The sequence below is a fragment of the Carcharhinus amblyrhynchos genome, chromosome 32 (genome assembly GCF_965287045.1).
Source record: "Carcharhinus amblyrhynchos chromosome 32, sCarAmb.v2.hapA, whole genome shotgun sequence".
Taxonomy (NCBI): domain Eukaryota; kingdom Metazoa; phylum Chordata; class Chondrichthyes; order Carcharhiniformes; family Carcharhinidae; genus Carcharhinus; species Carcharhinus amblyrhynchos.
In genome coordinates this window covers 8,818,785-8,841,812 of record NC_137355.1, presented here as the reverse complement: position 1 = coordinate 8,841,812, position 23,028 = coordinate 8,818,785, and the positions used below count along the sequence as shown (strand labels likewise).

General features: G+C 41.7%; 1 protein-coding gene and 1 non-coding gene across 3 annotated transcripts in view; one reads left to right on the top strand and one right to left on the bottom strand.

The window, feature by feature from the left end:
* The window catches only part of LOC145360729 (fibrillin-1-like), a 407,592-nt gene that overhangs the window by 263,259 nt on the left and 121,305 nt on the right, over nucleotides 1-23,028 (top strand). For both annotated transcript variants that reach the window (XM_080216108.1, XM_080216109.1), the window contains exons 27-31: nucleotides 2,482-2,607; nucleotides 3,230-3,355; nucleotides 12,417-12,539; nucleotides 17,830-17,955; nucleotides 18,169-18,294. In XM_080216108.1, coding sequence (XP_080072234.1) covers nucleotides 2,482-2,607; nucleotides 3,230-3,355; nucleotides 12,417-12,539; nucleotides 17,830-17,955; nucleotides 18,169-18,294 — 627 coding nt within the window. The remainder of the gene's footprint in view (nucleotides 1-2,481; nucleotides 2,608-3,229; nucleotides 3,356-12,416; nucleotides 12,540-17,829; nucleotides 17,956-18,168; nucleotides 18,295-23,028) is intronic.
* LOC145360845 (U2 spliceosomal RNA) lies at nucleotides 14,490-14,682 on the bottom strand. The gene has a single exon (XR_013889787.1). It is a non-coding gene; the product is annotated as a U2 spliceosomal RNA (small nuclear RNA).

Genomic DNA, 23,028 nt, shown 5'->3' with positions numbered 1-23,028 from the left:
CAGCAAAGCAGCCAGCATAATTAAGGACCCCACACACCCCGGACATTCTCTCTTCCACCTCCTTCCTTTGGGAAAAAGATACAAAAATCTGAAGTCACGTACCAACCAACTCAAGAACAGCTTTTTCCCTGCTGCTGTCAGACTTTTGAATGGACTTACCTTGCATTAAATTGATCTTTCTCTACACCCTAGCTATGACTGTAACACTATATTCTGCACTCTCTCCTTTCCTTCTGTATGAACGGTATGCTTTGTATAGTGCGCAAGAAACAATACTTTTCGCTGTAAACACGTGACAATAATAAATCAAATCATTCTTTCAAAGCTCGACAGAGTTGTCCAGAAAGGACGTTCCCCCACTGGGGTGTCTAGAATCAAGGGACTCGATCTCAGAATAAAAGGAAGAGCAAAAGGAATTTCTCCACTCCAGAGGGTGGTGTGTCTTTGGAATTCTGTGCCACAGAGGGTTATGGAGGCTTAGTCACTAAGTATGTTCAAGACTGAGAGCGATAGGTTTCTATATATTAAAAACATTGAGATGTAGGGATAATGCAGGAAAACGGTGTGAAGTAGAAGATCAATGATCTCCGTGACTAGTGGAGTTGTCTTGAAGGTCTAATTGGCCAATTCCTGTTCCTATAATGTTCTTATTAAGAACACAAGAACTAGGAGCAGGAGTAGGCCATCTGGCTCCTTGAGCATGCTCTGCCATTCAATAAGATCATGGCTGATCTTTTTGTGGAGGAAGAGAGCTCTAATCCAAGGTCTATCTTTGAAGGATAATTTCAATTCATTAAAGCAGTCCATTTTTGCATATTTGGAGATAAAGATAGACAAGGCAGCTCCACTTACCCACCCGCTCACCACAACCCTTAATTCCTTTACTGTTCAAAACTTTATCTATCCTTGTCTTAAAAACATTCAATGAGGAATGCTCATTCCCTGCTTCACTGGGTAGGGAATTCCACAGATTTGTGTGAAGAAGTTCCTCCTCAAGTCAGTCCTAAATCTGCTTCCCCTTATTTTGAGGCTGTGTCCCCTAGTTCTAGTTTCACCCACCATTGGAAACAACTTCCTTGATTCCATCTTATCTATCCTCTTCATAATCTTATATATTTCTACAAGATCTCCCCTCATTCTGAATTTCAGTGAGTATAGCCCCAGTCTACTCAGTCTCTCCTCATAAGCCAACACTCTCAACTCCAGAATCAACCTAGTGAATCTCCTCTGCACCCCCTCTAGTGCCAGTATATCCTTTCTTAAGTAAGGAGACTAAACTGTATACAGTACTCCAGGTGTGGCCTCACCCGCACTTTATACAACTGCATCATAACCTCGCTGTTTTTAAACTTCATCCCTCTAGCAATGAAGGGAAAAATTCCATTTGCTGCCTTAATTATCTGCTGCACCTGCCAACCAACTCCTTGAGATTCCTGCACATGGACACCCAGGTCCCTTTGCACAGCAGCATGCTGCAAGTTTTTATTATTTAAATAATAGTCCATTTTGCTGTTACTCCTACCAAAGTGGATGACCTCGCATTTACCAACATTGTACTCCATCTGCCAGACCCTCACCCACTCATTTAGACTATCTGTATCCCTTTGCAGACTTTCAGCATCCTCTGCACACTTTGCTCTGCCATCCATCTTAGTGTCATCTGCAAATTTTGACACACTACATGGTCCCAATTCCAAATCATCGATGTAAATCATAAACAATTGCGGTCCCAACACTGATCCCTGAGGCACACCACTGGTTACTGATCTCCAACCAGAAAAACACCTATTTATCACCGCTCTTTGCTTTCTGTTAATTAACCAATCCTCTATCCATGCTAATACATTGTGCACCTTTTATCTTACGTAACAGTCTTTGGTGCCTTCTGGAAGTCCAGATACACCACATCTACAGGTCCCCCATTGTCTACTGTATGTGTAATGTTCTCAAAGAATTCCACCTTCTCACGCTCCATCTGTGTTCATTGATGGTAATGTCTTTGAATGTCATGGGGAGAAAGTTAGATCTCTCTTGTTGCAGATTGTTGGACAGTTGTGTGGCACTTGATGCCTTCCATTGCCTCCATTGTCAAATAATCCTATTGTTTCCTTGAAAACATTGTAGTGTGTAAATTGAAGTCGATAGTAACCTTGGAAATGTATTAAAATCAGGACACTAATCACAGTAATTGCTTTAAAAGTAAAGCTCGTGTCATGGAGGAATTTTTCAGATCATTTGTGGAGCGGTATTTAAGAAAAATATATTTAATATGATAATAATATGAGGCAGTTCTTTCCAAGAAACACACTGGAGATTAAAGCTGGACAGATCTTAAACCAAATGTTTCAAATGTATGTACATATAGGGATATTTGAGAAGTTACCTGTGCCATCAATTCAGTTTGTGATTTAGTGTTTAATGTAGTGTCTTGTATTCAAACCTTGTATGTTGTCAAGCTCAAAAAATCTTCTATAATTTCAGATATTAATGAATGTGAACGAAATCCTCTTCTGTGCCGTGGCGGTGTCTGTGAGAATACCGATGGAAGTTTTCGGTGTGTTTGTCCTCAAGGCCATGAAGTGTCTGCAGATGGAACATCGTGTATAGGTAAGCAACAATGAGTGACTAAGGAAGAGAGCTCTATCCAAAGGTCTATCTTTGAAGGATAATTTCAACTCATTAAAGCAGTCCATTTTTGCATATTTGGAGATGGAAAGACAGACAAAGTTATCACGCAAATTCGAACAAGGAAAAGCAAAGGGTAATGCTTTTTGGTTTAATGGGGATTTGGTGAAAGGAGGAACAGTGATTTTGTGACAGTGTTTGGCAAATCTTGTGTGTGTGTTTACAATGCAGGAGGAGAATTCTTTCCATCAGCTTAGGTGCTGTGCCTGTGCATGCATGAATGCACATGCCTATGTCCTAATCTGTGAACTCTATATGAGAGTTTCAGGGGTTAGTGCTTGTAGTTACAGTTAGCTCAGGAGTCTGACGTTAGTTTCAATTAATGGAAGTATAAATTGAGAGCACCAATATGGATACCATTTGCTCTTGGCAGTTGGTTTTCTTTTTATTGGAGCAAGTAATAAAACTTAGTCACCCCTTTGATTTCCAAAAATGACTAAGTTTATAGCATAATAATTCTACATTATCATTTTAAAATTACTTCTGAACTGTGAAAATTATTTGAACTTATTGTTTAGTTTAAATATTTCATTTGTTTTTATAGATATTAATGAATGCGAGTTGAGTGACAGTCTTTGTAAAAATGGACGCTGTGTCAACATGATTGGACGGTACCAGTGTGCCTGTAATACTGGATACCAAGCAACCCCTGACAAACAAGGTTGTGTTGGTAAGTACCCTTTAAAATTATTACGTAACTAAGCTAACTAAATTACAGGAATTCACTTTTCACGGAGTTGAATATATTGAAGCATCATTGTGCTGTGCTGCTCATTGGTGGGGCAGTGATTTGAACCCTTGCTTCCCACAAAATTAAAGAGCACGTGCATGTGGAATGCTTAGCACAAGTTAGGCATCCCTTTTGTATATCAGGAAAAAAGTAACACTGGATGAAACATCTTCACAAGCATGTGGCAGCTAGACAGTATCAATATTGTCAGTATTATGTTTTCAATTTCATGATGTTTGGGATGGGAAGGTTCATCAAAGGAAGAAAATAATAACTTGCATGAATGTAATACCTTTACATTTCAAGGCTCCAAAGATGCTTAAGAATCTTAGTCAAAAAACTGACACTGAGCTACAGAAAGGAGGTACACACAATATATACTTGTTTAAAAAAAATCCAACAGGTTTATTTGGAATCACAAGCTTTCAGAATGCTGCTCCTTCATCAGGTTAGTCACCCCTTTAATTTGTGATTAAGGTTGTGATTCCAAATAAGCCTGTTAGATTTTAATCTGATGTTGTGAGACTTCCAATCCAATGCTGGCATCTCCATATCTTGTTTAAAACAAATGTTTGGATAAGCCCAGCAATTACAAACTTCCGTGGTGAGAATGCTTCTGGAAACAATTATTCTGGATAGAATTAATAGTCAGGTGGAACAATATGGATTGATTAGGAAGAGTCAGCATGGATTTCTAGAGGAAAATTGTGTTTAACTAACTTGCTGGAGGTTTTTGAAGAGGTAACAGAAAGGTCCAATGAGGATAATGCTGTTGATGTGATGTTTATACTTTACTGCTCCAATTCTTGAGGGTTTTTTTTAAAAAAAATGGGGAAAATCCTCAATAAAAATGTATTTTGAGAAAAGATGGTGGATGTATCAGGGGAGGTTAAGAGAGCTGAGGGTTATCAGTGTACATGTGGAATTTGATGTTTTCACTGATATCACTGGAGGGCAACATGGAGATGAAAAGGAGAAAGGAACAGGGAATGCAGGGGTAACAGTGTGAAAATGGGAAGGGAAGCCATTGCAGATGATTTTCTAGTTATAATTCAATGGATAAGAATTGAACGAGGCAAAGGCAGCTCCACCCAGCTTGACAACAGAGTCAAGGCATTGTAGGAGGAGGAGCATGGCATGGTCAGTTTTGTTGAAGACTCAGGTCAAGAAGAATAAGTAGGGATGGCTTACTATGGTCATCATTATAGATTTTTAACTTTGATGGGTTGCTTCAGTTCTGTAACTTGGAAAAAAGACAGTAGAGCAGTAATCAAAAGTTTATAATGTGAAATTTTATTTTAAAGGGTTTCTATTTTAGGTAATGAAGCATCAATAAGGTTGCAGCTATGGTTCCCCATAAAACACTGAAGCCCCTGAGCAATACTCCAGGCCCAGTGCCTGTTGGAATGAGTGCCGAATAGACCTTGTTAAACTGTGACGTGTTTTCCGCGCCAGGCCCCAGTTTGTGCCCGACTTTGCCAGGAAAATAACATAAATACTCACAGGCAGCCAATAGTCATTCAGTAGTCACTGGAACTAAAATTTGAATCACATGCTGTGCGTGCCAGAACAAAAATATTTGAATGAGCTGACCTTACATTATCATTTGGGAGAAATTAGTCAGTTTGCAATTGCACATTGCACATGAAAAGTACCAATTCCATTGCATGGGAACGCATTATTGATTTCTGAGATCCCATATAGCATCCTCGATTATTTTAGTAAGCCCTGGCTGAGAGGAAACAGAATTGATGATTGAGATCATCCATTTCATTGAGAAATAATTTAAATAATGTGCATTTAATAATAGTTATATAATTACTTTAGTAATTGTTAGCTGAATGTGGATATCTGGGAGTGCCGTTCCACAGTCTGTTGATGGATTATACATAAAGCGGAATTTGATACAGATTTTCAGTTAATTTTCAATGGATTCAGTTGCGTGGCAACCACAGTTTCAAGGCTTTCCATCTTTAAAATGATGTCAGACTCGGGATGTTTGAAAGCAGAGTGAATTTCAGCAGAGAATGCTTTTCTGATGAACACTGCTACTTAAATATTATTTTTGCTGAGATTGCTGCTGGCCACACCTTGCCTAGTTACAGCATGCAGTAGGGAAAGGAAGGAGACTAGAGCCCAGATACCCAGACTATTTCCCTCTTATCTGATCTATTTCCATCACCCTCTGGAACTACCAGATGAATTAAGTCCATAAGCTTTGGGGTAGGGATGAGATAACCCATATGGGTTAAGTGAAAGGATAGGATCCAGTAAATGCCAGCTCTCTGAATAGTCGCTTGTCCTCTGAAGATGTCAATCTCAATTAAGACTACCATTAAAGGAACTCATCCAGTCTCATTAGTCCTTTAATGAATGGAGGCAATGAATGGATTAGGGATAGCGTGGTTTTGTGAAGGGTAGGTTGTGCCTCACAAACCTTATTGAATTCTTTGAGAAGGTGACCAAAAAAGTGGATGAGGATTAAGTAGTTGATGTGCTGTACATGGATTTCAGTAAAGCGTTTGATAAAGTTCCCCATGGTAAGCTATTGCAGAAGATATGGAGGCATGGGATTGAAGGTGATTCAGCATGGAGTATAATTCTACAGCATACTTGATTTAGGATTTGGTGAGTGGGAAGAGGTGCTGTTTGGTCTTAACAAGACAAGCAGCAATCAGAGAGGGAAGCAAAAGTCAACAACACCCGAGGTCTCAAGGTAATATTTAGGAGGGCAGATATGCAATTTTTTTTAAAGTTAAGTAGCATTTGGAAGAAATAAGTATTGTACTAAATTTATAACTTAACGAATAAAACCACTTAACTGCAGTTAATCCTTGAGTGATATTTCAAAACTTATACTTAATTATAATGAAGATGGCAAGGCAGGTGCTGTGCATATGGGCACTAGTGGACACCAGTGTGATCTGCATTAACCACATCTGTAGTAAGTTTCTGAAGCCTGAGAAACTTTGGCCTAGAGTTGATGAGCCAAAGTCCGTACTTTGGACACTGTGAAAAGGCGGAAAGCAACTTGCATGTTGCATGAGGCAATCACATCATTAGCTGAAGTACTTTTGGATTTGATACGGAACCAAGAACACGTGGGTGTGGCAATGAGTGACACAGGAATGGGGTTCCAAAAGGTAGCACTGGAGGAAGCTTTTTGCTTGTCCATATGTACCAAGGTTCTTGAAGCCACTGTGGACAAGAGATGTGTCTGTAAGGAGGATGAGCAAACTGGCCATTCAAGTGAAGAAGGAAATGGAATGTTGTATAGGAGACTTGTGTCAAGATGAGATGTGAAGGCTTAGTTAGAGCATAGATAGGAGACTCAATTAGGAGCCTCAGTTAGGAGACTTTTGTCAAGATGTGACGTGCAGGCTCAGTTAGGGCGGTTGAGAGTTACAAGTTAGCCAGGAAGGACCTAAAGGGAGAGCTAAGAAGAACCAGAAGGGGACATGAGAAGTCTTTGGCAGGTAGGATCAAGGAAAACCCTAAAGCTTTCTATGGGTATGTCAGGGATAAAAGAATGTCTAGGGTAAGATTAGGGCCAGTCAAGGACAATAGAGGGAAGTTATGCATGGAGCCTGAAGAGATATTTTTTGTCAGTATTCACACAGGAAAAAGACAACGTTGTCGAGAAGAATACTGAGATACAGGCTATTAGACTAGAGGGGATTGAGGTTCATAAGAAGGACTTGTTAGCAATTCTGGGAAGTGTGAAAATAGATAAGTCCACAGGGTCGGATGGGATTTATCCTAGGATTCTCTGGGAGGTGAGGGAGGAGATTGCAGAGCCTTTGGCTTTGATTTTTGGATCTTTATTGTCTATAGGAATAGTGCCACATGACTGGAAGAGAACAAATGTTGTCCCCTTGTTCAAGAAGGGGAGTAGAGATAACCTTATTAATTATAGACCAGTGAGCCTTACTTCTGTTGTGGACAAAGTTTTGGAAAGGATTATAAGAGATAGGATTTATAATCATCTAGAAGGGAATAATTTGATTAGGGATAGTCAGCATGGTTTTGTGAAGGGTAGGTCATGCCTCACAAACCTTATTGAGTTCTTTGAGAAGGCGACCAAAGAGTGGATGAGGGTAAAGCAGTTGATGTGGTGCAGATGGTTTTCAGTAAAGCGTTTGATAAAGTTCCCCACGGTAAGCTATTGCAGAAGATACGGAGGCATGGGATAGAGGGCGATTTAGTTGTTTGGATCAGAAATTGGCTAGCTGCAAGAAGACAGAGGGTGGTGGTTGATGGGAAATGTTTATCCTGGAGTTCAGTTACTAGTGGTATACCGCAAGGATCTGTTTTGGGGCTGCTGCTGTTTGTCATTTTTCTAAATGACCTGATGAGGGATAGAAGGATGGGTTAGTAAATTTGCGGATGATATTAAAGTTGGTGGAGTTGTGGACAGTGCAGAAGGATGTTGAGGCTACAGAGGGACATAGATAAGCTGCAGAGCTGGGCCGAGAGATGGCAAATGGAGTTTAATGCGGAAAAGTGTGAAGTGATTCTCCTTGGAAGGAGTAACAGGAGCACAGAATTCTGGGCTAATGGGTAGTGTGGTTGAGCAGAGAGATCTCAGTGTCCATGTGCATAGATCCCTGAAAGTTGGCACCCAGGTTGATAAGGTTGTTAAGAAGGCGTATGGTGTGGTAGCTTTTATTGGTAGAGGGATTGCGTTTCGGAGCCATGAGGTCAAGTTGCAGCTGTACAAAACTCTGGTGTGGCTGCACTTGGAGTATTGTGCACAGTTCTGATTGCCGCATTATAGGAAGGATCTGGAAGCATTTGGAAAGCGTGCAGAGGAGATTTACCAGGATGTTGTCTGGTATGGTGGGCAGGTCTTATGAGGAAAGGCTGAGGGACTTGAGGCTGTGTTCATTAGAGAGAAGAAGGTTAAGAGGTGACTTAATAGAGGCATGTAAGATGATCAGAGGATTAGATAGGGTGTACAGTGTGAACCTTTTTCCTCAAATGGAGATGGCTAGCATGAGGGGACATAGCTTTAAATTGAGGGGTGATAGATATAGGACAGATGTCAAAGGTAGGTTCTTTACTCAGAGTAGCAAGAGCTTGGAATGCCCTGCCTGCAACAGTAGTGGATTCGCCAACATTAAGGGCATTTAAATGGTCATTGGATAAACATATGGATGATATTGGAATAGTGTAGGTTATATGGGTTTTAAATTGGTTTCGCAGGTCGGCACTACATCGAAGGCTGAAGGGCCTGTACTGTGCTGTAATGTTCTATGTATAGATAGCGGGATAGATATTTCCTTTAAAGCTGAGAGCATGCGTCTCAAACTCTGTGTTGGTTGCTCAGTGCCAGGGCTAAAAACATCTCCTTTAGGATAAAGAGGACTTGGTATGGGGGGAGAAATATCTGGTTGTTATGATTAATAGATGTACCATTGCCAAAGCAGGGCCTCTTTCTTCGTCCTGTCTAAGGGAGCATGAGCAGATAGTGTCTAAATTAAAAAGCAGAACCACAGAAATAATAATCTCTTCAGTACTATGTGAGCCTTGGGCAAGTTGGCATGGGATAAATAGACTTCAATGCATAGTTCAGAGAATGGTTTGTGAGAAATAGGTTTAAATTCATGGTACACTGGCTCCAGTACTAGGAAGGAGGGTGCTATTCATTTGCAATGGTCTTCAGTTGAACCAGTGCCCAAGTAGCATGGTGGCATGACTGTCTCAGTGCCAGGGACCCAGTTCTATTCCAACCTTAGCCGATTGTCTTCATAGGGTTTGTATGTTCTCACTGTGTGTGGGTTTCCGGATGGGTGCTCCGATTTCCTCATCCTGTCCAAAGATATCCAGGTTAAGTGGATTGGCCATGCTAACTTGTCCCTTGGTGTCTAAAAATGTGTAGATTAGGTGGATTAGCAGAATAAATGTGTGGGATAGCAGGGATAGGGTGGGGGAGTAGGCCTGGGTAAGATGCTCTGGGGGAGATTCAGTGCAGACCTAGTGGGCAGAATGACCTCCTTCCAAACTGTAAGGATTCTCTGATAAGAATCTGTTGACTAGGGATTTAGAGAGATTTTTACTCTGAATAGTGTGGCTAAGGTGAGGAGAGTTCAGGTGAGGGGAATTTTAGAAAGTTAAAATGAAAAAGCACAAGGCAATTGTGCAAGGATAATGATACCAGAATGTGACAAAACGTGCAAATGTAAAAGTACAACAGATAATAGGGTCAGCTAGAGTAAAATGGTAAAAAGTCACTTAAAATAGCTCTCTCCAAATGCATGCAGCATTTGTAGCAAGATAGAGAAATTGATGGCACAAATAAAAATAGATAGGTATGATATAGTCATTGCAGAGACATGGTTGCAAGGTTAGAAACTGATAATTCAACGTTATTTGACATTTTAAAAAGAGAGAAAGAAAGGAAAAGGAAGTGCAGTAACACTATTGATAAATGGTTAGAACAATATAGTTGTGTTTCGGAGGATTCAAGATGTAAAATAGGTGGAAAAAAACAAATGGGAAGGGAAACATTGGACCCTCAGAGTGAGACTGAAGATTTAATAATATGGAACAGGAAACGATGGAGGCTTTTGTATCTATCTTTTACAGTAGAAGACGCATAGACCAGTCCAATAATAGTAGAAAATTAAGTGGCAAAAGAGAAGGAGAAACTTAAAACAATCAACCTAATGGACTAAATACTGGCAAGTCCCTGGGACCTATGACCTGCATCCTAGGCCTTTTTAAAAGGTAGCTGCAGAGATAGTGGGTGCATTGGTTGTAATCTTCGTAAAATTCGCTAGATTCTGGACGTGTTCCAAACGTTGGAAAATAATAGATGAGGCAAAGCAGGAAACTATAGGATGTTAGCTTAACATCTGTGGATATGCCAGTGTTGGACTGGGGTAAACACAGTAAAAAGTCTGACAACACCAGGTTTAAGTCCAACCGATTTATTTGATAGTAAACTCACAAGCTTGTGAGTTTACTATCAAATCTTGTTTACTATCAAATCAAAATTTACTATCAAAGCCCGTGCTGGGTTGTTCTTTGTTCTTTGTTTGTTCTTTGTTAACATCTGCCGTTGGGAAAATGCTGGAATCCATCATTAAGAAAATAGTAACCGAATATTTAGAATATCACATAACAAACAAGCAAAGTCAGCATGGTTTTATAAAGGGGAAATTATGTTTGATAAATTTATTAGAGTTCTTTGAGGATGTAACAAGCAGAGTAGATGAAGGGAAATCGTAGCTGTAGTGTATGTGGAGTAATAAAGGCCATTTGATAAGGTGCCACAGAAATGTTAGTACACAAGATAAGAACTTGTAGTGTAGGATGTAATACTTTAGCATGGATAGAGGATTGGCTAACAACAGGAAACAAGTTGGGATAAATAGGTCATTTTCAGGTTGGCAAACTCTAAATGGTGGGGTGCCACAGGAATCAACAGTGGGCTCTCAACTTTTGGCAATCTATATTAATGCTTTGGATGAAGGGACAGGTTGTTTGTTGCTAACAATACTAAGTTAGGTGGGAAAACAAATCATGAGGAGGATACAAAAGGTGGAATCTTGTACCGTCCCCATGAAAAGATTGAGAGCACGGGCATTTAATCAGAGATGAAGATGGTGGATTAGGACCCTGCCACCCTTTGCCTCCACCCCAATTTTGTCCATGGCAGTAATATCCATAACAAGGGTCTCATCCCACTACTGCTGGTATTGATCCAGAAGCCAAGGTGTGAGGGGGCTCATCATGTGTGGAGTCTGAGTAACAAACCCATGCAGTATAGCTTGCAGGCTCCCAAGGGGTCTCTCTTTCAAAGGTACTCAGTGTCTGATCAGAGGACTTGGAATCGGAATGGAAGAGTCCTGTTGAGAAACACCCCCCCCCCGCCCCCCCCACCCCGGTCAAACTATGGCCTTGCTCCTGTCATCAATCCCTTGCAACCTGGGTTCAGCAACGATCCTTGGCCTATCATGGGTGCTATACTGGCAGTAACCTCCATCACTCTAATGACTCTGCTGTTCACAAGGGCTGCCAACTCTGCTTGCTGGCAGCTCTTACCAGGCAGGACTTCTGCCCCCGGAATCCTCTTCTCTCTGAAGGTCTTTAATCTTAAGAATTCTTTTACCCCTAAGCTGGGGATGTATAGTCGCAAGATTAGTGTGGTTGATGGAAGCCCTGCTCTGTGCATGTCAGAGCAAGTTCGGGAAAATCTGATGCATGTATACCTAAAAACACCATGTAGAAGGCAAACATTACAACCATCAAATTAATTGTAAACATTACAACCACTAAATTAATTGTTTTTTTTCCCACTGAGGACCAGGTGGAAAATATATACCAACTTCATTCTTCATATCTAATTGACTATAAAAAGAAAGAACAATTTATCATAGAATTATATGGTGCAAAAAGAGGCCCTTCGGCCCATCAAGTCTGCACTGACTACAATCCCACCCAGGCCCTATCCTCATATCCCTCCATATGTTACCTGCTAATCCCTCTAACCTATGCATCTCAGGACACTAAGGGGAAATTTTAGCATGGCCGGTCAACCTAACCTACACATCTTTGGACTGTGAGAGGAAACTGGAGCACCTGGAGGAAACCCATGCAGACACGAGAATGTGCAAACTCCACACAGACAGTGACCCGAGCCGGGAATCGAATCCAGGTCCCTGGAGCTGTGAGGCAGCAGTGCTAACCACTATGCTACGTGCCACCCAAAGCAATTTTGTTGCTTTGTGAACGAATGGGTATACCCGGACATTGTCTTTTAATAATTAAAGCTGGCGCAAATAGAGTTTGGCAATTCTTGACATTAAATATGGATTGTAAAGTCATTTGTTTTCAAGCTCCTTGTCAGTGCTGCTGTCTTGTGCTGCAAGTTTTAACGTTTTATTTACTCATCTCACCTGTTGTCATAATGGTTGTGCCACTAATTCAGATTTGAAAGTGTACCCTTTACCTGTCCTAGACTGTAAAACTCATACATCATTGGTTTTTATTACAGACATTGATGAATGCACAATCGTGAATGGAGGATGTGAGACTTACTGCACAAATTCTGAAGGCAGTTATGAATGCAGCTGTCGTAGTGGCTATGCATTGCTCCCAGATCAGCGATCTTGTACAGGTAAAACTTAATTGTTCAGATATCAGTTGGGTGTAAATACAAACTGTTAAGTAGCTTAGGAGTAACCTACTTTCCAAAATACATTGACCTGTTGAGAATATTTGCTATTTTACATTGAATGTTATTGAAAGCTTTTATTAATCGTTTGGTATGCCTTTTAACTGTATGAAAAATGACTTTGTGTCCCACTGAAGTCAATCACAGTAAGAAGTTTAATATGACTGATTGGATTGAGTTTAAAAGAAAGATATATCTTGCTGAACCAGAACAGTTATCTCCCAATTATTGAGGTGAATTTGTGTCTCAGTCATTTTTTGACCATTATAATTCTTTCTTTAAAACTGGTAGTATGGTTAGTGCTTGGAATTTTTTTATGTCAACGCCTCTTGTAATTGTGTCATTCCCATTCTTAGATTCTCAGTTTGTTAATGTTGTATCAGGATGTTCCATATAAAGATATATTCAGACATAAATGTAATATAAGTGTAAAGTGTTAAAGTTCACTAAGCTATAAATTAATGTACAGATTGCTCCCATTTTTGTTTTATGGCAACTTTTCTCCTTCCATCCTGACTACTTGCCAAAAATATGCCATTGAACATTTTTAATACCTTACTGAGTCTTGTGTGTGATTGTCATGGGGACATCAGAGGCAAGCATAATACTACTCTTTTTGATATCTGCGCATGCAATTCCAACAGGAGACATTGGGAGATAAAATAATGGCCAATTTTCAGTTTCCTAATTCGTGGATGATGACACTAAAAGGAATACCCCCATTATGAAATGAGAACAGACCTACGGGGTCAGCTTACACAATCCAATTATTTTTTTAAAAAGCCTGATATCTCTTTTTGGAACGGTTAGCTACTATGATTCGATTTAGCAGAATATATTATGCTAAGAACAAATGTAGCTATAAATGAATAAATATCACCTACTGACCTGATACTTCTGTTCAACATTAATAGTATTGTAATGCCAAGAAAAGCAGTTATTGTACTTTGACTGAAAAGCAGGAAAAGGGGAAGGCACATGATTGTGACATGCAATGCCAGCAACCTTTACTCCAGATATATATAGTCAGTGATGGAATTCAACTCCAAGTAGATAAAGCTTGTCCAAAGTAACCACTCTACCACTCCTCAAAATGTGACTGTCAAGCCTTCAGACTATATGAATTTAAAAAGCCAGGGAGGGGATGGGAGGAGGAGGGTTCACCCACCCACTTTTCCCCTTTAACAAGACTTGATGGTTTGATTGATGACAGCTTTGTTGGGCTGTTTTTTATTCTTCTCTGGGATGTAGGTGTCACTGATAAGGCCAGTATTTGTTCCCCATCCCTACTTTTTTAAATTCTTTATTCCAATTCAATCCAATCAAATCAAATCCAATTCAGAGTCCCAACAAGTTGAGACATGCCCGATAAGCTGACAAGGCAGGGCTCTCACCTCCTGTCTTGGGCTTGATCTATATGATCTAAGCTGATTGGAGTAGGTATATCTTCTCCTCCAAGACTTGATCTCATTTGCATCTTAGCCAAAAGGCTGAGAATCCCTAGTTTTTTTTTTGTTACTTTATTCCAATCCAATCAAATCAAATTAAAGCCAATTCAGAGTCCCAAAAAGTTGGGACATTCCTGATCCTAGCTGACAACGTAAAAAGTCTGACAACACCAGGTTTAAGTCCAACCGATTTATTTGATAGTAAACTCACTAGCTTTCGAGGTTACCCTCTTCGTCAGGTGAATGGAGAGTTCTGGCCTGAACTCTCCATTCACCTGGCGAAGAGAGTAACCTCGAAAGCTAGTGAGTTTACTATCAAATAAATCGGTTGAACTTAAACCTGGGGTTGTCAGACTTTTTACTGTGTTTACCCCAGTCCAACGTCGGCATATCCACATCCTAGCTGACAAGACAGGGCTCTCACATCCTGTCTTGGGTTTGACCTACATGATTCAAGCTGATTGGAGTAGGTGTAGCTCCACCTCCAAGGCTTGATCTAATTTGCATCTTAGCCAAAAGGCTGAGATGCCGCTTTAAAAACTTGCTTCAAATGAAGCTGAAATGTAACCTAATGACTTCAACCAAGTGCAGCATGTCGATACTACACTTGATCTTAGCCAAAAGGCCAAGAAAGCAATAGCCAAGAATCCCTAGTTTTTTTTTCCAAAAATATACTTTATTCATAAAAATCTCAAAAACTATTGCAAATCTACATGGCTTTGAATTGCAAACAGTGCAGAATCAAAACATTTTTTCACTTTTACACAAATTACAGTCATTACATTTCAATACTTAAAGCTATATACATATCTCAATAAATTACTGTGTGCCGTTATTGCTCAGATTGGCACACAGTTATGCAGGTCGAGGGTATTCTGCAGTTCCCGGGCCCTCAGTCTGCCTCCGTTAAAAGGCCTTATAGTGTGGCCTGTCCCCATTGTGCCTTTGCAGCGGCTGCCCCAAGCTTCAGCGCGTCCCTCAGCATGTAGCCCTGGACCTTGGAATGTGCCAGTCTGCAACACTCAGTGGACAGTTCTTTCACCTGGAAGATCAGCAAGTTTCAGGCGGACCAAAGTGCGTCCTTCACCGAGTTGATGACCTTCCAGCAGCAGTTGATATTTGTCTTGGTGTGCGCCCCCGGAAACAATTCGTAGAGCACAGAGTCCTGTGTCACCGAGCTGCTCAGGATGAACCTCGACAAGTATCACTGCATCTCACTGCAGACCTTCTTTGCAAAGGCACATTCCACAAGGAGGTGTGCGACCATCTCATCAGCCATGCAGCCGCGTCGAGGGCAGCATGCGGTGCTGTTGAGACCTCGAGCGTGCATAAAGGATCTGACAGGGAGTGCCCTTCTCACCACCAGCCAAGCCAGATCTTGGTGCTTGGTTGTCAGTTCTGGTGATGAGGCGTTCTGCCAGATGACACTGACAGTCTGCTCAGGGAACCATCCGACAGGATCCGCCATCTCCTTCTCTCTCAGGGCCCCAAGGACATTACGCGCTGACCATTGCTTAATCGCCATGTGGTCAAAGGTGTGTTTGCGGAAGAGTTTCTCCACAAAGGACAGGTGCTGCGGTATGGTCCAACTACTCGGAGCGTTCCGCGGCAGTGTGGCCAGACTCATCCTTCGCAACACTCGGGACAGGTAGGACCTCAAAAAGTAGTGGCACTTGCTGTTAGTGTACCAAGGATCTACGCACAGCTTAATGCAGCTGCACACAAAGGTAGCCATCAGGATGAGGGCGGCGTTGGGAACGTTTTTCCCTCCGTTCTCTGGAGATTTGTGCATCGCCTCCCTCCAGACGTGATCCATCTTTGATCTCCAGATAACTTGAAGATGGCCTGCGTCACTGCTGCAGCGCAGGATTTGGGAATAGGTCACACCTGCGCCACGTACAACAACACGGACAGCACCTCGCACCGGATCACCAGGTTTTTTCCTGTCATGGAGAGGGAGCGTTGCTCCCACCAGCTCAGTTTCTGCCTGGCTTTCGCGATGCGCTCATCCCAGTTTTTGGCACATGCCCCTTCCGCTCCAAACCATATCCCCAGCACCTTCAGGTAATCTGCCCTGACGGTGAAGGGGACAAAGGATTTGTCGGCCCAGTTCCCAAAGAACATGGCCTTGCTCTTACCCTGGTTGACTTTGGCTCCTGAGGCCAGCTCGAACTGCTCGCAGACCTGGAGGAGCCTGCGAACATACGAGGGGTCCGAGCAGAAGACAGCCACGTCATCCATGTACAGGGAGGTTTTGACCTGCGTGCCTCCGCTGCCTGGGATTGCCACCCCTTTGATGCCTGGGTCGCTTCTGAGGGCCTCGGGAAAGGGTTCAATGCAACATACAAAAAGGACGGAGAGAGGGCAGCCCTGTCTGACTCCAGACCTGATTTGAAAGCTATCTGTTTCCCACCCATTGACTGGAACTGTGCTACTGATGTCTGTGTAGCGCAGCCGCGTCCAATTGCGGATTCCCTCCCCAAAGCCCATTTTGGAGAGCACATCCATCATGTAGCTGTGCGGTATTCTGTCAAACGCTTTCTCCTGGTCTAGGCTGATGAGGCACGTATCCACCTGCCTGTCCTGCACGTAGGCGATCGTATCCCTGAGTAGCACGAGGCTGTTAGAGATCTTCCTGCCGGTTACAGCACAAGTTTGATCAGGATGGATCACTGACCCCAGAGCAGACTGGACCCGGTTGGCAACAACTTTGGCCAGAATTTTATAATCCACGTTCAATAGTGGGATGGGTCGCCAATTTCGAATTTCTTCCCTTTCCCCCTTCTGCTTGTAGATGAGGGTAATGATGCCTTTCCTTATGGATTCTGAAATCCTGCCTTCCAGAAGCACACTCTTGTATACTTGCAGGAGGTCCAGGCCCGTCAAGTCCCACACACCAAGTAAAACTCAGACGGTAGGCCGTCACTTCCGGGAGTTTTACCCTTCTGAAAGGACTCGACGGCCTTCGTCAGCTCGTCCAGAGATACTGGTCTGTCCAGGCTGTCCCGCTCGCCGTCGTCTAAGACCTGCATGATAGACAACAGAAAAGACTGGGCGGCCGTGCTGTCTGTTGGCTTCAGGTCATACAGTCCGGCATAGAAGGATTTGCAGATCCTCAATGTCAGACTGCGATGACCTTACTGAGCCGTCTTCTTCCTTCAGGCTGCTGATCACAGAGATTTCTCTGTGTACCTTCTGGAAGAAGAAACATAAGCACTTTTCGTCCTCCATGGAGTGGACCCTGGACCGGAAGATGACCTTGGCGGCCTCTGAGGCAAAGAGCGAGGCTTGCTGGCTGTTCATCTCCTGGAGATCCTCCCTGACATCAACCCCCATCGACTGCAGGTCGCGGACAAAAGTTACTGTTGAGCTGAGTGGCTTGCTAGGCTATTTCAGAGAGCAGTTAAGAGTCAACCACATTGCCATATTTCTGGAGCACATGTTTGTCAGACTGGGTAAGGATGGCAGATTTCCTGCACGAAAGAATATTAGTGAACCAGAGGTGTTTTTTTACAACAATTGATAGTTTAATGTCATCCATATTGAGACTAGCTTTCAATTCCAGATTCTGTTAATTGTATTTAAATTATGCCAACAACCATGAAGGGAAATGAATCTGTGCCCCAGGGCCTGGGCCTCTGGGTAACGACATTGACATTAACAATATGCCACCATATTGTGTACTAACAAATAACTGTTAACATACTTCACAAAATAATACTTTTGTATATATTGTAATGTAGATTAAGTTTTAATGACCACATAAACCAATTTTTTTCTTCCAGATATTGATGAATGTGAGGACAATCCTGACATTTGTGATGGAGGGCAATGTGCAAATGTACCTGGAGAATATCGATGTCTATGCTATGATGGATTTATGGCTTCTGACGATATGAGGACCTGTCTAGGTTAGGCTTGGTTATAGTTTCCTTGCTAATATTCAACTCTTATTGCTCAAGTAAGCTGAGTACATGAGAATGTATTAAAAGCAATGTCAAAAACTATTCAATATTTAGAAATACATCGTTCAAGAGCTATATAGAAACTATTTAAACAGTTAACAATTGCACATTATGCTGATGCTATGGATACTGTAATTTATTTTTAACTTTGCTCCACAGACGTTAATGAATGTGAACTTAATCCAAACATATGTCTCAGTGGCACCTGTGAGAACACTAAAGGATCATTCATTTGTCATTGTGAACTGGGCTATTCTGTGAAAAAAGGAACAACTGGTTGTACAGGTAACAAAGCTACCATTTAGTCGCACAGCACATTCTCCATTTAAATTTGGCATTTAAATGTGTAACTGTAGCAGAAAATACTCCAATGCCAACATTCATTTGTACAGTTTCAAAAATAATTATTAAAAAGTGTCTTCTATTCTCTGGAATCAATGTCAAGTGGGAGAGTCCTGTGTGCCCATGGCTCCTTCTCCTGCTTCTGCCACCACGTCACTTGGGTTCAAATTCGTCATATCATCTGAAGTCTAGAATCTATTAGTCTTATCTTCAGGAACCATTTGTAGTCCCAGCAGTGACCACTGACTCCCCCATTTCAGGTGTATCATACATTCTATATCATACTTTATCAAAGAACAATTATGATACAGTACAACAAAAATTGTATATAAAAAATATATCAACACAATGTGTCATTGCTGTTGCCTATGAAAAAGATAGAGCAACTTTAAAGTTATGTTACAGTTTGCGTGACCTCTGATGTAATTCATCAGAGCCTGTTCTCGATTTAATAAAAGGTCAGAGCATGGTGTCAAAATGTAAATGTTTTTGGTGATTTCTTTCATAAAGCTCCTTCCCAGTGAAGTTGCATAATAATTAAAGTTTCTATTTTTCATTCACAATGGGGTTAAATTAATTTTCATAAAATACTATTAGCATTCACTTGTCTCATTTATCTGATGGGGTTAAGTAATTTTACCAGGATCAGTTGTAATCTATAAAACTTCAAAGAGTGAATATTTTAAAAATCTGTCAGAAATTCACTCATGTTTTGTCAGCCAGAAATGTTAAATGTATCTTTCCACTCATGAGGCAATTAGGACTTGTATTAAATGTCACTGCTTTCAGGAGTGTTTTCTGTGGATTTACCTTGATTTGGCTTCATGATGAATAAAATCTTGGTGTCATTTGGTCTGAATGTTATCTCTTGATCAGTCGGGTGTTTGACTCATGTGGACTCGAAGCATCATTGTTAAGATAGAATGCTAAAGCTATACTGTATATTCTCTGCGCAATGTAGAGTGAATGGCAGATTGAGGCCACTAGCCTATTGTGCTCAGGCTTATTGTGAAGGATTTAATGGCCATGATTTTCTGGCTGTGACCTCCCTGGCGCAGGATGTGTTGAAGCGGGGCCGGAAAATTGCAGGTGAGCAGGTGGTGGATATTGATGCAGTTTGGCACCAGTGCAAAATGTGCTGAACTCGCCTGCGATTTTCCGGCATCAATATCTTCCCACTCACCACTCCTATAAGACATCTTTCCTTAGATATGGGGCCCAAAACTGCTCACAGTACTCCAAATGGGGTCTGACCAGAGCCTTATACACTCTTAGAAGTCTATCCCTGCTCTCGTATTCTAGCCCTCTTGACATGAACGCTTTCATTGCATTTGCCTTCCTAACTGCATCTGCACATTAACCTTAAGAGAATCTTGAACAATGACTCCCAAGTCCCTTTGTGCTTCTGATTTCCTAAGCACTTCCACATTTAGAAAATAGGCTATGCCTTCATTCCTCCTTCCAAAGTGCATGACCTCACACTTCTCCACATTGTATTCCATCTACCACTTCTTTGCCCACTCTCCTAGTCTGTCCAAGTCCTTCTGCAGCCCTCCTGCTTCCTCAATACCACCTTTCCCTCTAGGTACCTTTTGTATCATCTGCAAACTTAGCAACAGTGCCTTCAGTTCCTTGCTGCGAATTGTTAATGTATATTGTGATAAGTTGTGGTCCCCGCACCGGCCTCTGAGGCACACCACTAGTCACTGGCTGCCATCCTGAAAAAGACCCCTTTATCCCCACTGTCTGCCTTTTGCCAGTAAGCCAATCTCTATTGTGAATGTAATCTGGTTAATAGAGTCATAAAGGTTTACAGCAGGGAAACAGGCCCTTTGGCCCTATATGTCATGCTGCCCCTTTTTTTAAACCACTAAGCTAGTCCCAATTTCCCACGTTTGATCCATATTCCTCTGTACTCATCCATGTAACCATCTAAGTGCTTTTTAAAAGACAAGATTATACGCACTTAAAGAGACAAAATTGTACCTGCTTTAAAAAGGTGGGGACCAGATCACCATATTTAAATGGAAATTTAAATATGGTGATCTGGTCCCCATCATATTTAAATGTCCATTTAAATGTGATGAGTCCGTTTGAAATCCCGGATTTTTCCTGATCTCAGGATTTTCCAACACTCAGGCACAGCAGTAGCCCGGCAAGAATCGCTACCAGTCCCCACAAATGGATACCAGGCATAATGACCGTGTCAGGGAGAGGGGTGGGGGGTGGTGGCATTGAAGTCCCCGGTGGTTGGGTATTGCTCATTTGGGAGCGCCAGTCTGGCACTGCCAGATGGCATACTGGCATTGCCAGGTAGACACTGCCAGGGTACTGCGCATAATACCATGAGGACTGGTGAATGAGGGTCGTGGAACCTTAGGAAGTTAGAGCCTGAGTGGGCTAAACCATAAGGGATATGGATCCTTTGGGAGGGACTGAGGGGAGAGACTGTCATGAAGGGAGACCCCTTAGGAGGGCCCCAATGCTCTGAGGCTGGCAATCTGTGTTGGGGAGGGAAGTGGTAAACATCTCTTCAGTGAGGGGAGAGGGGTGCCTGATGTCTGTGTGGGAAGGGAGGGAGGGAGGCCCTCAATTTCGATCTGAGGTCATTTTGAAGCCAGATTTACTGGCATGTTTAGGCCCCACCCTCTCAGAACCAGTGCACTACTCTCCTCTCATTGAAGAGATTAAGGATGCAATCTAATCGGCCATTCACACCACGCTCTTGCTGCAGTGAAGTCAGAAAATTTGGCTTCCAGCTGTAGCATTCCAGCCAAAATTGGGAAAATTGCAATCTGATCATGCTAGACATGCCAGTTTTCTCGTCCAAAATTACAATTAGTCACATTTTGGAAAAATTCTACCCAATAACTGTGGTTCTGCAGAGGTTATCAGAAGACTTAGTAGAACTTTATTCTCAATTTTGCTTTGTGCAGACAGGCTGAGGCCACCTTGATTTGGCAGTATTTTATAAATGTGATCTTCTTGGATATGACTTAAAAAAAATTTACCTTGGGTAAATTCCACAGATATATTTGAAATGCAATTTCAGTAAGATCTACAATAGAACAAAAAGTCCACACTAGCCAGTGTACCTATAAAATGTGCTGCTAAACAGCTATCCACATTTACTTACCATAAATGAAAAATGTAACTGCCTTCATTTTGTAACTATGTAAATACAGGCAATTATTGACCAAAAATATATAATTGGCTGCTGCCAATTTCTCTTATGACAATGTATTAATTTGCATGACTTATTTCATGAAAGGATTTGCCAGCTTCAACCTGAAGTTTCTGTCATTCTGGTAACCACTTCCATTTGTCATGCCCCTGAACATTTTGATACAACATTTTTCTGATCAAAGAGTTGAGTTTTTTTCCAAAGAAATATCCTATTTTCACTATGGGTAATCTTGGCCAACTAAATGAAATTTAACTGCATATAATCAGCACTGTTAGTATCTGGCCTCTTATATTCTCAATGGATATTATTTTCTCACATTTAAGCACTGTACTCAGTGAGAACAAAGTCCAAAGATGTGCAAGTTAGGTGGATTAGCCATGCAAAATTGCCCCTTACTGTCTCAAGATGTGTAGGTTAGTGGGTTTAGCAGGGTAAATACTTGAGGTTTTGGGGATAGGGCCTGGATAATATGTTCTGTTGGAGAGTTGGTGCAGTCTCAATGTCCTCCTCCTCCACTTTAGAGATTTGCTATAGCTTTCTGACTTATGCTGCAATACCTCCTACTAAGCACATGACTGTGGAAGTACCACATGAGTGAGACTACAATGTTCTTCCTTAATTGTGTAAAGGTAGAATTTGGTGTAATGACAATAGTTTGTCAAAGAATAGATATAATGTGTGGGGTTACGGGGGTAGAGTGGGGAAGAGGGCCTGGCTAAGATAGTGTGTCAGAGAGTCGATGCAGACTCGATGGGCCAATTGGCCTCTTTTTGCATTGTTGCGATTCTTGGATTCTGTGAATGCAAGAAATTTCCAGTGTGACTGCTTCTGTGTCATAAAACATAGGCTCATTTGTTGCGCAAGTCCATTTGTTAATTGACTCAGTATACCCAATGAAAATTTGAATTAGTATGTACTTGGATTAAGCAGCAATGAGTATAAATGTAGCAGTGGACTTTTATGAGTGTTTAATGGATATATGCACGATGCAATTCTGTTGAACCATGAAAGCTAATATGGTCACATGGTTGAGCCTTTGGCTCTTGACAGGATAAAACAAGTGATCTCGTTCAGAGCAGGAATAGCCTGCATAGATGAATTCAGTTCCCCAAGTTTTTGCTGTCTTTTTATTATCCATCAACTCCTGACTGAAGTATATCTGTGTAGTTATTGGATGAAACCACTTTCAGATGTAGCTGTTATATTGCATAATCACATTCAACAACGTATTTCATTTATATAGCACCTTTAGACTCTATGCAAGCATTATCTGACAAAATTTGACAACAGGACACGCATACATGCTAGGAGAGAAAACCAAATCTTGGCGAATTTTGAGGGGTCTATTAAAGGAGAGAGATGAAAAAGTTTAGGTGGGGAATTCCAGAGCTTAAGGCTTAGAAAGCTGAAGACACGGCCACCAAGGTGGTTCAAAAGAAATCAGTGAAGCACAGGATGCCAGATTGAAGGGCTGGAGGATGCCAAGTGCA